This window comes from Acanthochromis polyacanthus, chromosome 23 (assembly GCF_021347895.1).
Source record: "Acanthochromis polyacanthus isolate Apoly-LR-REF ecotype Palm Island chromosome 23, KAUST_Apoly_ChrSc, whole genome shotgun sequence".
NCBI classification, from domain to species: Eukaryota; Metazoa; Chordata; class Actinopteri; family Pomacentridae; genus Acanthochromis; species Acanthochromis polyacanthus.
The window spans coordinates 14,398,245-14,412,775 of record NC_067135.1 but is presented as its reverse complement, the minus strand read 5'-3'; the positions used below and the strand labels follow the sequence as shown (position 1 = coordinate 14,412,775).

The following is a 14,531-nucleotide window of genomic DNA, read 5'->3' as shown; positions in this document are numbered from 1 at the left end:
AGAGCCAGAGAAAACATCAGTCATCTCACAAGACATTAAAATCTCCCCAGCTTCTTGTAAGTTTGACATTAAACTCTATGCGTGGAAGAGGTCAAAACCAGAATCTTCTATTTAAGAAGATTTTTTTCTAAGGTGAATCTGTATCTGCTGCTGTACAACCTGGATGCCTTATTCTAACAACTAATATAATCTATACACTCAGTGGTCAGTTTAGTAGGTACATCTTGCTAGCAAGAGATTGGACCTCCTTTTGGCTTCAGAACTGTCTTAATTCTTTGTGGCATACTTTTACCAAGGTGTTGGAAACATTCCTCAGAGGTTTTGGTCCATATTGACATGATAGCATCAAGCAGTGGCTGCAGATTTGTCGGCTGCACATCCATGATGCCAATCTCTCGCTCCACCACATTCCAAAGGTTCTGTTGGACTGAGATCTGCGACTGTGGAGGACATCGGAGTACAGTGAATTTATTGTCATGTTCAAGAAATCAGTTTGAGGTGATTTGAGCTTTGTGACATGGTGCATTATCCTGCTGGAAGTAGCCATCAGAAGATAGGTACGCTGTGGTCATAAAGAGATGGACAGGGTTGGCAACAATACTTTGTGGCGTTTAAATGGTGCTCATCTAGTACTAAGGGGCCCAAAGTGTGGCAAGAAAATTTCCCCCACACCATTACACCATCATCATCATGCTTTCATGTTGTTTACACCAAATTTTGTTTCATTCTCGTTGTTTCAGATGTTCTGTGTAGCAGATAGAAGAACAGAATGAGCATTTATTGGGTGACTGTGCATCAGTCTGAATACAGTAAAGGCAAATGCTGAATATAATTCCTGACCAGTCCAACTCTTTTATGAACAAAACCATCTGTTGTACTTGAGAAATGTAACATTAATTAACAAAGCTGTTCCCCATGAAAAAAGAAAACAGTTGAGGAGTTCATCGGGCCAAAGTGAGTAACATCATCACAAACACACTAAAAACACCAACAGTTTCTCTCATTTCATTTCCTTTGTCATGGTGATATGTGACCCTCTCCTCTGTCTTTTCTGTCAACAGTGTTCTGATTCTCCAGCTCAAAAGGTTCACCCCGACCTTCAGACTGGAGAAGCTCGACACTCCTGTTCACCTGAGCAGGGAGCTAGTGGTGAAGCCGGAGCACACCCTCACTGAACAAGTAAGACTGATGTTTAGACCCACACTTCATTTTGTACACAAAGGGAGCCTGTTACTTTGACTAGTGTAGCTTTGTGTCAGATGAAATGTTTCTACAAGTGGAGCTAATTGTTGTCGTCTGTGCTCTTTTCTGGACAGACACTCACTACTCGTTGGTGAACATTGTGAGTCTTTTGGGTTCCACAGCTCACAGTTGTAAGTGTTTGGTTGTGTTTTCCATTTGCTCAAGTCAGATTTTTAAGGTTTAAGAATCCAGCATGTTTTCAGACGTTCCATAAACTTGAGTGTCTCCTCTCCTCTCAGGACACTACATCTGTGACGGTGCTCATCGGGATCATGAACCAGGCGACACGTCAGAATGTTGGCTCACCTACAATGATGAGCATGTCACCATGACAACGGGTGAATCTGTGTGTCGCCTGCACCAAAGAGACGCTTAACTTCTGTTTTATGAAAAGCAGGTAAGAGAGCAGCTCTTCTTCTCTTAAAAAGCACTGCTACACATCAAACACTCATGGTATTGTGCAAATAAGCGATTTAAAGTTGTGATGTTAAAGTGGTGGCCTCCTTCTAACCATGCAACTCTGTCCACTACCAGTGAGGAAACGTGGAGGCCTGAAGTCAGAAAAAGATGAGGAAAAACGCTGGAGGAGACAGTAGGGGGTGATGGTAGTGTCTGTAAACAAAAACATTCAGTAGGACACAGATCATCACCACATAACCTGCCTACTGTCAAGTGTTGCACAGCAACATGTTTAACATCATTCAATTATTAGAATTAGAAGTGAATTATGTTAAACAAACCAAAAATATGAAGTTAGGGGAACTGGGAAATAATCTAGATTTTAATCAAAAATATTTTATGTAATAATTTAAAAATTTATCTGAAAATTTTCATATAATAATTTTAAAAAATCATATTTTTTATATAATGATCTAAAAATTCATCTGAAAATTTTTACATAATAATTTAAAGTCATTTTTTTAATATAATGATCTAAAAAAATCTTTTTAAAAAACTTTCATTTAATAATCTAAAAATTCATCTATTTTTATATAATGATCAAAAAAATCATCAAAAAACTTTCATACAATAATCTAAAAATTCATCTATTTTTATATAATAATCTAAAAATTCATCTAATTTTTTATGTAATAATCTAAAAATTCATCTAAAAATGTATATAAAAATCTAATCTGAACTAATAAAAAATCTACTGAATAGAAAAATGTTTCATAAAATATAAAATTCTAACAATTACATTTACACACAATATTAAGTTGCTGTAATTTTTATGTGTTTACAATTTAAAATGTTCTGACATTTTCTTTCTTCTCTCTTTTTCCTCAGTGCTGTTAATAGTTTTGTGTTGTTGTTTTGTTGTCCTACAGGACTTTGAAGTGTTGATAATTTTGTTTTTTTATTGTTTTATTTGTAGGACTCTGAATTGTTACTAATTTTGTGTTGCTGTTTGTCGTTGCAGGACTCTGAGGAGAATGCAAAGCGGTGCGGGTGTTCTGAACGCAGCGTCAACAATAATCCACATGAGACTGTTGGAGAGGTTTGAAAATGTATCTGTTGTCACACCAAGATGATTTAAAAACACTAACTCTGTTTGTGTTCTCCCTGTGATAGACTGTTACCTGTCCAGGTGTCTCCTGCCTTCACCCTCAGTCAGCTGGGACAGACTCCAGCCCCCACCATCCTGATGAGGATTCAGAGGTGTATAGATGATGGACGGATGGATGTTTGTGTTCTTTGTGGAGCCTCCCAGCTGGAGCACAGACCTGAAGGAAGCTGCAACGTCGCCTCTCTCTCTCTCTCCCTCTCCCTCTCTCTCTCTTTCTTTCTCTCTCTCAACCCAGCCAGCCAGCAGCAGATGGGCCCCACCATATGAGTCTGGTTCTGCTCAAGGTTTTTCTCCCTGTTAAAAGGGTTTATTTCCTTGCCACTGTCGCCTTAAGGCTTGCTCTGTGGGGGTTCAGGCCATATGGGTTCTCTAAAGCATTTTGACACAATTTGAACTGTAATTGGCACTATATGAATAAAATTGGATTGAATTGGACTGAACTGAATTGGATCGAATTGACTTCATGTTGTTTCTTGAATAAATGTATAAAAATCTGACATCAAGATGTATTCATGTGTCCGTGAAACTTGCCTGATAACCTTTATTCTGTGTCACTGACAAACAAGAACAGCAGAAATACAAGAGTGTGCAGTTTGTGAAATAGACTGAACTATGAAGAGAGTTTAACAAACCCAGGATGTGTTGTCATTATCTGGCTTCACTGTCTGGATATTTTACAAGAAAACTGATTGTTCACTCGTTGATGTTTATATGGGTGTTGATCTGTTATCTGGAACTCAACCTTCTCTGGAGCAGGAGAGGAGTTCAGTTACCATGGTGATGTACCTTCTAAGGCCTCTAGTAACGCTGTTTATCTGAGTGTTTGTCTCCTTTTCAGCAGTCAGACGATGAATCTTTGTGATTGGTCATCTGGTGACAACTCTACTTGTTTCACCTGCACAGCGAGCAGATGAAGCAGCACGAGTGACTTTGAAAACCAGAACAAATGGTCACACTTGATTTCATTTTTGTGTTTACTTCATGTTGTATCTCCACCTCACGCATATTAATGGACAGATTTAAATGAGAAGGAAATAACCTGTAAAAGTGCACAGAATTACAAACAAAACAACAGAGTCACTCAGTAAAATGACCAGCAGGAAGTTCTGTGTTACACACTCTCTACACTGTCTAAAACATAAGGAAGCACACATCAAACAAAGGAAATCCATTCTTTGTGAATGTGTAATAGAAAACGTTTGTGCTGTGACAGTGGACTGTTAGTAACGAAGCCTGGATTTGTGAGACTGTTTACTGGAAAAGAAAAGTTGGAGTTTTATAAGCAGTCAAACAGCGGCGATATGAGAGTCCTTTTTTCTCACACCGTTCTGGGAATGTTAAAGTTTTTTCATGTTGGTTTTGTGCTGGGCAGTTTAATCCAGAAATCTGAGCCAGAATCCAAAAGTGATCTCTTCCAGATATTCACAAAATCCTTTGTTAATGGTAATGGTATTGGTAATGTTCTGTGGAAAAGCGTCATGTTTATTATACTTATCTTGGAATGACTTAAATTGAGTGATGATCCAACTCTCTAAATAAGATTTTAAAAAACGCCCATTGTGAGGTTAGAGAAAAGATTAACTGCCTTCCGAAATCCCCAGCTGGACCAACAGAAAAACCTTCTAGTAATATTTTACTGTAATCATGTTGTCATTATTGTTAAAATGTTCAACTAAACAGATTTAAAAGTAAGACATGCATCAATTATAGCAGCCTGAGGATGACACACTGGGAAACAAATGATTGTCATCGAAAGCTAAGCAAATTTTTAAATGAAAAAGTAGCAATGCCAGCTTACTGTGTCTATCTAAAAGCATTCATGTCCTCTGTGAACACATTAAGCAACAAACAGCCCCAAATTGGTGGCAAAATTCTGTATCTTTTTACAAAATAGAGGAATGCTGCATCATTTACAGGCTGGATTTCATGGGCAGAGCACCATCTCATGCAGAACAAAATGTGTTGTACAGTTCATTACTACAGTAAGAAGCACAACAACGTTTATGGACTAAAGGGAATGTGAGGATGCTTTCAAAAACAATGCCATCAGTTAAACCCCTAACACCTGAATCAAGTCAATATTTGGTGTGAACATGTATGTTTGGGGTTGTAGCTGCAGGATTAATTTAGGACAATCGGAGGACTCTCTGATGGTGTTGCATAATGGATAAAAAATATCTGATGTGTCTGTATAGCACTTAACTGAGTTTGATCAGGGGTGTCAAACATAAGGCCCCTGGGCCAAAACCGGCCTGCTCGAGGGTCTAGTCCGGCCCGCGAGACGACTTTGCGAAGTGTATATATTACAGAGGTGAAAATGTCAAGTCAAACTGGAAGAAGTTGAAACCTCAAAGAAAGAAGCATTCACACAGGTGCTACATTCAGCTGGGGCGGAACCGATCTGCGACTGCAGGTTTCCTACCTGCAGCATAAAAAGGGACACACACAGCGCTGAGCAGGAAACTAGAATGAACGATCTCGTTCAAACAAAGCGTCAAGTTCTGCGGCAAACTGTGCAGGACTACTTCATCTACAGAAATCCGGGTAGCAGCCTGTAAGAGCAGAATTATGAAGGACCTAAAAGACTGTTTAACCTGCCGATGTGTGCCGCTGCAGGACGTGTTAGCATTAGCATTAGCCATGAGCGGCTGGCTGTCAACTTTCTTATGTCTTTATGCTAATAATTGCCGCGTGTTTGTAATCGCTCAATTTAAAATAAGATTGCTGGCTAAATGGTGCCAATTAGAGGGTTTCCAGCTAAGGTCAAAAGACCAGTTAATCATTTGTTTGTAAGGATGGGTTTGTACTAGGCACTTTATTTGATCTGGAAAGGAATGCACTTTAAGAGTCACTTTATGCACTTTAAATAATTTTAAAAATATGAATTAAAAAGTATAAAAATGGGTTGCGAAATTTGATAAAAATGCTAAGAGTAAATTTATTAAAATGTGAATTTAAAATCAACTCTTAAAAAGCAGAAAAATTCATGTGTGGAATAGGAATGGGTTGAATATTGCTCATGCCATGGTTTGTTGATTCAGTTTATTTGGTCTTGATTTTGACAAACATAAATTGAGTGGAGTAGCATTTACCAATGTGGTGAAAATGTAGACAAGGATTAATTATTATTTGCTGGATTCAATAATTTGAACATTGTTCTTTTGTGTCTGTTTAAAGGTTTTTCACCTTACCTATGGGCTTACCCTGTCAACTTATGGAAGTTGCCATATTTGTATCCCATGACTTTGCGACCACTGCAAAATAAAAGAGGAAAAAAAAGAAAGCAACTGACTGGTTCCTGAGTGGAGTCCTGCTCAAACCCTGGGTAGATGAAACATCCTTTTTCAAGTGGGGAAACTGCACACAAACTCTCAGACAAATCATCAATGATAATCACCTGTCAGTGAAAGTGGGAGAACACTTGACACATACACTGCCACAGCTTTCATACTTTTTCATGAAATGCACGAGTTCCAGATACCTGTGACTTAATGTTTTGTGCTTTTGTAGAAACACTGATCTCTAAGTTGTAATACACAAATGATAAACTGAGGCATAATATTTTTATTTAAGAAATTTCAGGTTGTTCATAATATTCTGTAAAAAGATAGTTAATTAAATGTAAACATTTTCACAATGTACATGCACTAAAACAAAGGAAAAAAATTGGAGTTGACATTATTTGATTTTTGTTATGATTTTACCACTTCAGCTCAAACTGGACTGCATGACACCCCTGAGTTAGATGCTTCATAATTTGCATTTCACAGCAAATCTCTAAAAAGGTAGTTTTGACGTTTAAAGAAAAAAAAATTACCCCTAGATGTTGGGTTTTTTTTGTTTGTTGCTGAAACAGCTGGATTTGTCATCATCACTCACCAGCCCAGTGCATCTTAACCTCTGAGCAATACAGTCATGTCTGTAAATATGACAAATCCCCCTTTTAAAGAACTGCAAATGACTTCATATAATTACGTGATAAAGGAATAAAAATATTTAGCAGGGGAAATTGGTCAGAAGGGTATTCCAACGTTCTAAGGAAAGCATGACTATATTGATAAAGGTCATTGCTCTTTCAGGGTCCTAAGAGTTGTGAAAACATTTGGACAGCAAATGTAATAGCAAGCACAACACACAGAACTCCCACTACCTCAGATAAAGCACCCTAACAGCAATTTTAAACAAACAATAAAATGAGCTGGAAATGTGTTTAGTTGAGGTTAATGCAAAAAGTAAAAGGAGAAAAATGCTTTCAAAGTAAACATCTCAACAGGGTGAAATTTAATTAAAAGTTGAAGAACTGATGCATGTATAACAAAGAGAGAACAAGTTCCCTAATTTTGTCAAAATTGCATAAAACTGAGTCATCAATAAATACAGAACTAAAATCATTTATCCTTATACAAAATCTGATAAGACACATAATGTTTCAAGAACATGTCCTCTCAAAATACAAAATGTATTGTCTTAAAAAGAAAATCAGATCAGTTTGTTGACATTCACCAACAATGAACTCGACAAAAATGACTCCTGAGGAAGTGTAGCCCATGAGCAAACAGGTCTTTCTTATTTTCTTTATATTTAGATTCAATTACTGAACTCGGATGAGAACTGAAACATCTCCAGTGTGTTGGTTTCCGTGTAAAGAACAGCAGTGTTGAAGGCGACTGTTTGCTGTTTCTCTTTGAACAGTCATCACAGCGAGTCGGCTCCCATCAGGCGATAGTTTTATTTTCTTAAAGTGATTTGTGGTGCAACAACATAACCCTTCCCCAGAGGGAACCATGTCTGCAAGGCTTCAGTCCAGCTGCCGGTGTCACAGAAGGTCAAGAGGATGTCAAACACTGTGGACAGGGAGAGGTTTATTACAATACCACCTTTAACTGCCCTGTAGATGAAAATAATTGCATGCTTGCTTGCCTTGATTAACTGCCAGGATCTTAGAGTGGAAGTTCTTTTCATTGGTTTTCTTCACCATGTACTCGTCTATGGGCAGCCTGGCTGTGTGGACACTCAGCTGTCTGGCTCTCGAGAAGCTCAACTTCTGCAGGTGGAGGAACAGCAAGAAAACGGTAAATAGAAAAAAAAAATCAACCCAACCGTTCACACACGTGCTATTTACGACTCAATCGGCGCTATTTGCTCAAAAACGAGAGCTACTGCGTCTGATTCAAGCTAAATAGAAATAACGGTGAACTGCACACTGATTAAAAGCTAACATCTAATTACTCACATCATATTGCATTTACTGACAGAGCTGCCATAGTAGGAGCCATGAGTGAACTGTTGTTTTATTATAAGGTTAAGGGGCTTACTGATTGTTGTTGGTGTTTCTTTTGGTTATGATACGATTTTTGTGATCATGTTGAACAGAGGGATAGCGGGTCACATGGATATGGGTGGGGATAATTAAGTGAATATATTCACCTTTCTTGATGTTCTTCTTTGTTTGAGAGCGGGTGAGCCGGGTTTTTTGTTGACCGCTATTTTTCTTTGATCGCTGTGATTACTTTGACTTTGTGCATGCTATCATGAGTTCACTATCTTTATTCTTTATTAAAAGGTTGAATATCTCGGGGAGCTCTTTCATCCAGCGCGTCAGACAAACGGGCCCAACCTCAGTCCCTCAGCGACCCTTGTTCATTGAAGTCGCTACAATCCGGTTACAATCAGGCTTAATGCAAAATACCTTCTGGATGCTTTCATCCACGAGTCCACCGAGGACGTACACCTTGTCAGCATCCACTGTCTCCAAAGCTAAAAGGTGAAGGAGAAAAGATTAGAAATTAGCAATGTCAGGTAATTCGTAATTATTAACACTTTCACAGCTGGGAATTATGAATATTTTGTACATTTAAAAACTCTGTGCAGTATCAGTTTTTCTACATATATTAGAGTCTGTACAATACTGGTGATATGTGAAATATTGATTTTTTTTACATATATTTTATCCGTTAATTGAGATTTCCTGTCATTCTTATCTTTTTGTTGAATTGTGTATGACATTTTTTTAAAAATTTCATTCCGCAAACTGCCATACATCTCACCAACAGCAGCAGCAACAGTCGAAGTTCTAACAACATGATCAGATAGCACCCTCTGCTGGGTAAAAGATGCATTCCAACAGCAAAAAAATGGCTAAATGTTGATAAAACTGAAGAGTTTTGGAGCTGCGCTTTGAGATAACTGATTCGTACATGCAGTTAATTCAAATCTGTCAAACCTTCTTCAGCATCTGGAGTGAGGTAGACGACAGTTTCTGCGGGAAACAGGTCCAGACAGCTTTCCTCTGTTATGTCCATCTGAAAGAAAAGCAGAAGATAATCAGAGTGCTGTTTAATGTTCAGATTACAGAACATTGATTGAAACAACTTGAAGCAACCATAAAGTTGGAAGTATCCCATGATCGATGAAGCCTAAAAAGCGCCAAAATAAAAAAAAGTTGTGTTTATAGTTCAACAAAATTCCTCTGATTATTTAGTTTTAGGTTAAATACACTAAAAACACTTGCCTCCATGTTAAACTTTCTGTTTTGTCCCTACTTTTAAAAACATTTGCTAGTGAATCCAGGATTTAAAGAACAATAATCACCATGTAGTTGAGGAAGCCCTCATTCATCCGTATGCACTCCCTGTAGAGACGACTGTCCTCTCTCAGGTCTGTCAGAAACAAATGAAACGGTCGAGTTGCCTTCTTGTTCGACCCGTACAGACGTCTTAACTGGCCAGCCAGTCGGCTTATCTCCTGAACCAGAAAACATTTACAGTCAAAGGTGGCTGAATAAATGCTATATAACCAGTTATGACAAATGTGTCACACCAACAAAATGACTTGATGTTTAGAGGGTCGTTCATCCACCTCCTACCTTGTCAGACATGCAGTCCGTCATACTCAGATCAATGCAGAGTTTGAGCCCTGTGGACTGAGCTTCAGCTAAACGCTCTTTGGTGATCGCCTTCATGACTCGTTTGGTAAACTGATGCTCTGTGCTGGCACCTGTACCAAAAAAATATCAGGAGTTGCCACATTTCATCTCCAGTCTTCTTAGAACTGAAAAGGATTCTCTGTAGTTTAATCCTCTTCACTTGATCTTTATCTTTACCTGACTCCTGCTCACGATTGAGCTTCCTCCTCTGCTTCTCTTCTTTCCTCTTGCTCTTCTTCGCAGCCAACTGCTTCTCCCAGTGTCGCTGCTTTCTCAATACATTCCTCTGTTCATTAAACAGACAAAAAGAAAAAACACACAAATAAACTATTAGCCATGTTTTGCATCTGCTTCAGCCTTAGGACAACAAATGTGCAACTAGTTTGTTGACAGTGGATTCTTAATATTTGTCAACAGGTTTGAAAGTGGTTTTCGAAGCACAGCGCGTCACAAAAAATTCTGAAATTATGAAAAGTGACGTATTTATTCAACCAAAGTGAAATGGAAAAAAGATCACCTTCTAATCTGTTTTGAATTATATCATAGAATGGTTTATGAATGCATTTATATGCTTCAGATTTTTTCTTGCTTTCTTTATATTCCTATTTAGAGAAACATTTTTCATTCAAATATCTTAATTAGAAATTACTTAATAATAGTAATACATTTTATTTGTAATGAACTTCTCTCTTGTTTGAGTCTTAAAGTGCTACATCATGTTGTAAACCTCTACATGTTTTAAAGACCACCTAACTGTATTTTCTATATGCAAGAAGATCCAGACATGGAAAAAATCCTAAATATCTAATTCTGATAGACTGAAGTGAGATCTTGGAGGGATACAATCACTTGGGGGAGCTTATATCTCTCACACAGTAAATGATTATTATATCACAAATCAAATTGACTCACAATATCTGTCAGGAAAATGGCAATTTGATATTTTCCCAAAATTCTTCAGCCTCACTTTAAAGTAGTCTTTGTTTAGAATGAAGGCTGAGTAATAAAACCTACTGAGTAAAGTGCGTCTTCTCTCCCTGGTCTGTCATCCACTACATCAGCGTCCACGTCTATGTGAAGCAGATCCATCAGCTCCGAAACTCCATTCAGCTGCATTTCACACATTTCTGGTGAATTTTGTGCCATTTCAGTCTGCTGCTGTTCTCCAAAGGCATCACCTGGAAAGAAAAAAACCCCCACAATGTTCTGATTACATGTCGCTGTGGTATCAACAAGGAAAGTCAAAACTCCCATTACGCTGTTGTACTAACTTTGGTTGTCGTCAGAAATTATTGATATTTCCTTAAATTCCCCAAATGACACATAAATGCAACATATGAGTGGTTTGAATGTAGAAAGATGAGGTAAAAGAAATACATGAGTCGAAGAAGGAGTCTCTTTCAGATTGCCAACCAACATGTGAGCGGCGCACATGGATGACGTCAGAGTAAACAAACCATTAAACAAACCTTATGGGTATATTAATTTATTTATATTAATTAATTATTGGGCCTCTTTATTGGCTACATAAACATTTTTTTTGTTTTGCATCGTTTATGAGAAAATATTTACAAAACTAAATGCCGATTCCCAGCAGTGTGACAGTTCCTCTATACGCCAGAAGAGGGCGATGACGCCTTCTGCTTGACTTTTTGTGTTTATCAAACCGTTCAAAACCTTTAAAATGTAAGTGAAAAAAGCTCAGACATCAACGTACACTACAAATAATACTTTATTATAATAATATGCATGTCTTTATTTGTCTATTCAGATTATTTACATAATGAATAATACTGTAGGGTCTTAACCTTAATATTTAAATTAAAATAGTGTTTTAGGTAGCTCAACAGGTACTGTATTAAATGTACCTCATAAAAACAACATTATTGCTTGACATATTGAATAATTCAGAGCACTGCAAAATTTGACGATCAAAAGTGCAGATTGTGACGAAATGTTAGATTCGATATTAATATCAATATGGACACAAAAATGTATACAACAGCTAAAGCAGAAAATAAGAAAAGAGTAGAGCAATCATGTGGCATTCATATCCTCTTTCTTAACTTTTAAATATTTGACCATTCACTTAGAGGGTTAAAAGAATGTGTATATCATTATTTGTCAATGGTCTCTTTGAATTTATTTATATTTCTAATTATTTTATTTGATGTATCAACTGTGCACTATGTTATTTATTTCAGCCTAGTACTTCACTCACAGTGTTTGACACTATGTCTACAGAATTGTAACATGAAAATCTGAAATGTCTCTTATTTTCATCTGTCAGGTTTCATTGTCCTCAAATGTGTTCTAAGAAAACTGCTAACATATTTTGCATGTTGCACATTAAATATCACGAGCTTTCATGAAGTTTTAGTGCTTGCATTTGTCCAAACTGCGTCTTCAATCCTTCTGTTTTGAAAGTGGCATCAAGTGTTGAACAATCAAAATAAATTACATGCACTATTTTTTTCTGTAAACTCAATACACCCTGAACTTTATTCAATCAATTCAACTTTGAAACTGATTTCACTTCCTGTCTTAATTAAGCTTGCGCACAGACGTGTCACTTACAAAAGCTGTTTGACCTGTTGACCTCATAAATGGTAAGTAAATCCATTTTATTCTTGTTTTAAGTGTTTCGTTTGTACGTGGTAAACTGCAAGTGGAATCTTAAGCTGTTGGAGTTTGTGTACGAAGTTGCAAAGTTGTAAAGACAAGAAAATCCAGCCTTGTTGAACTTCACACAGGTAACTTTAGCTAATTAGCAAAAGCTAGCTTGAAGTTAGCCCGTTAGCTAGTCTTGTAGGTTCATCAAGACAAGTCGCTATTTTTACCATTTTTATAAAGCGTTTGATCATTTTAACTTCCAAATGGTTCAAATATGATTTTTCATTTTCAGACTGGCAACTGAGAACTTAAGCTAACATAATGCTAGAAATGTCCATTAGCTGATCCGTTACTGTTAGACTGCATAACTAACACTTACACTCAAGCCTTCAGCACGTAACACAACTTAGTGTTATGTGATGTGTGATTCGAAAACACAAGAACGATAAAAAAAAAAAAAAAAAAAAACTCAACACTAAAGGACGTGCTTGAAAATGCTGCCACAATTTATATCAGTCCAAGTCCATGTTCTGTGTTGGGCCAAGTATCAACAAAAGTGTGCAACAAAGGTTGATGGTTAAATTCAAACAGCTGTCATCAAAAATTCAAGTGCACCGCCAAATAACAACTAAAAATGTAAGAAATAATTACAACTGAGTATAGAGTTATGTACTAGAATTAAAATGAGAAGGTGAAGGTTAATTTTCTAGAGGAATAAAGAAAGATTATTTTTTTATTGATTAAAAATACATTGCTTAATCAAAAATCAAAATAGCTGGCAATCTAACTGAACCACTGTTTGAAAATATACTGGCTGTAACACATACAGCATTGTAGTAATAATAGTAAAAGCCTTATGTTGACAACCAGCAAAGCTGCTTTTATTACAGTGTATCCTGTTTCTCTACTAAAACTGCTGCATAAAATGGAATAACAGAGTCAAGTTTGGGATGGATTTTTGTGTTTCCAGCAAGTCACCAGCTGCTAGTTTGGGAAAGAAAAAGAAAATATTTGCTTTAATTGTTAAAAAGAATAATTGCTTTGTTGTAGCTTTGTTTGATATAGTGCTATTTGTATATGTATGTGTTTATTTATGTATTCCCAAAACTGAAAAATCTTAAAACGACAACATATTCAAAATACAACACAACCGGATTCTGGTGCCTGACGAATTAGGAACCATTGTTTCTAGTCGGACTATAAAAATCGGCGCACATTTGAGCTGCTACCAACTGGCTTCTGTTAATGTAAAACTTAATTGTTCTTGTCTCTACTTGAATGACAGTGTTTTATTCTAAGTCATTTTTACAATGTGTGACACGGGCATCAGGACAAAGTGTATGTCTTGAGGCTTGTGTAAAAATGCGGCTGTAAATGAGCAGGTTATAGCTTTGTTGTTGTTAGCATCTGAGGCTAACACGCTGCCATGCAGCTTCACGGCAGCCAATGATAGACGCCGAGCAGTGGTATCGCCAGACAGCATTGTGGGTATTCAGAATAGATAGATTTTCTCGATTATACTACAATTAATAGAGACTTTTGTTCCCGAAACAACAGTCATATGTGGTTTGGATTATGTTTTTTGAGCAGAATGGTGTGTAAATATACACCCGGTAGCAGAAATGGCCATTAATATATGTTTTAAAAGTATAATTATCTTACTAACACGTGCTCATATGTGTATATGTTGTAGCCCTTATCCAATACAGTCAATTGAGTTGCCTTTTTATTTTTTGGAGGGGACATATTCTGTCTTTAAATATTTATATTGTACAGTAAGCGTTATGAGCACCATGACAGTGAAGTCCAGGGTCGACACGTAAGTAGTTGGGTCGGCGCAGCTATTCCTTAAGACTATACTTTCAGGGATCATTTCTATAGTTTCTGACTTGAGAAATGTGTTTCTAAAGTGTTTGGTCTCGCCAACCACGATGATGAGGTGGTGATATTCTTTCCTGAGCGCGAAGCGGGCAGAGAGACTTGATTTGTATCATACGCTCTTTGCTTTTGATGACCGTTCACTGTCTCCTCTGGGGACTCTGAGGGAAAGAGTATGATCAGAGTGGTGGTGCATTAATGTTGAATATTAAAAGTAACTTAAATAGTGCAGAAAAGTTATCGAAGATAATGATTTGAGTTGATACCTGCTACGTGTCGGCACGTGTGAACATTTTCGATAATAAC

At 37.1% G+C, this 14,531-nt stretch overlaps 1 protein-coding gene and 1 non-coding gene across 3 annotated transcripts; one reads left to right on the top strand and one right to left on the bottom strand.

Annotated features, from left to right (window-relative positions):
* Positions 1 to 6,353: 6,353 nt before the first annotated feature.
* trmt10b (tRNA methyltransferase 10B) lies at positions 6,354 to 11,185 on the bottom strand. Of its 2 annotated transcripts, none has more exons than XM_022217226.2 (9): positions 11,112 to 11,185; positions 10,749 to 10,912; positions 9,912 to 10,020; positions 9,675 to 9,805; positions 9,401 to 9,553; positions 9,033 to 9,111; positions 8,499 to 8,566; positions 7,730 to 7,853; positions 6,354 to 7,653 (listed from the first exon to the last, which is right to left on the bottom strand). In XM_022217226.2, exons 2-9 carry the CDS (start codon positions 10,878 to 10,880, stop codon positions 7,538 to 7,540), a joined length of 912 nt encoding a protein of 303 aa, XP_022072918.1. In that variant the 5' UTR covers positions 10,881 to 10,912; positions 11,112 to 11,185; the 3' UTR covers positions 6,354 to 7,537. The 2 variants fall into 2 exon arrangements, with proteins under 2 accessions (XP_022072918.1, XP_022072917.2); XM_022217225.2 differs by having other exon boundaries at positions 11,006 to 11,171.
* Positions 11,186 to 14,197: 3,012 nt separating this feature from the next.
* Positions 14,198 to 14,414, top strand: LOC127532508 (small nucleolar RNA U3). Its single transcript, XR_007939925.1, has one exon. It is a non-coding gene; the product is annotated as a small nucleolar RNA U3 (small nucleolar RNA).
* The last annotated feature ends 117 nt before the right edge of the window (positions 14,415 to 14,531 follow it).

Bases quoted from the DNA above. Each gene is read 5' to 3' on its own strand.
- trmt10b (XM_022217225.2), bottom strand. From the start codon at position 11,168: ATGTGCGCCGCTCACATGTTGGTTGGCAATCTGAAAGAGACTCCTTCT. The intron at 10,913-11,005 runs GTTAGTACAACA...TTTTCTTTCCAG, and splicing joins AATTTCTGACGACAACCAAA to GTGATGCCTTTGGAGAACAG. The intron at 8,567-9,032 runs GTTTGACAGATT...TTCACCTTTTAG, and splicing joins CACTCCAGATGCTGAAGAAG to CTTTGGAGACAGTGGATGCT.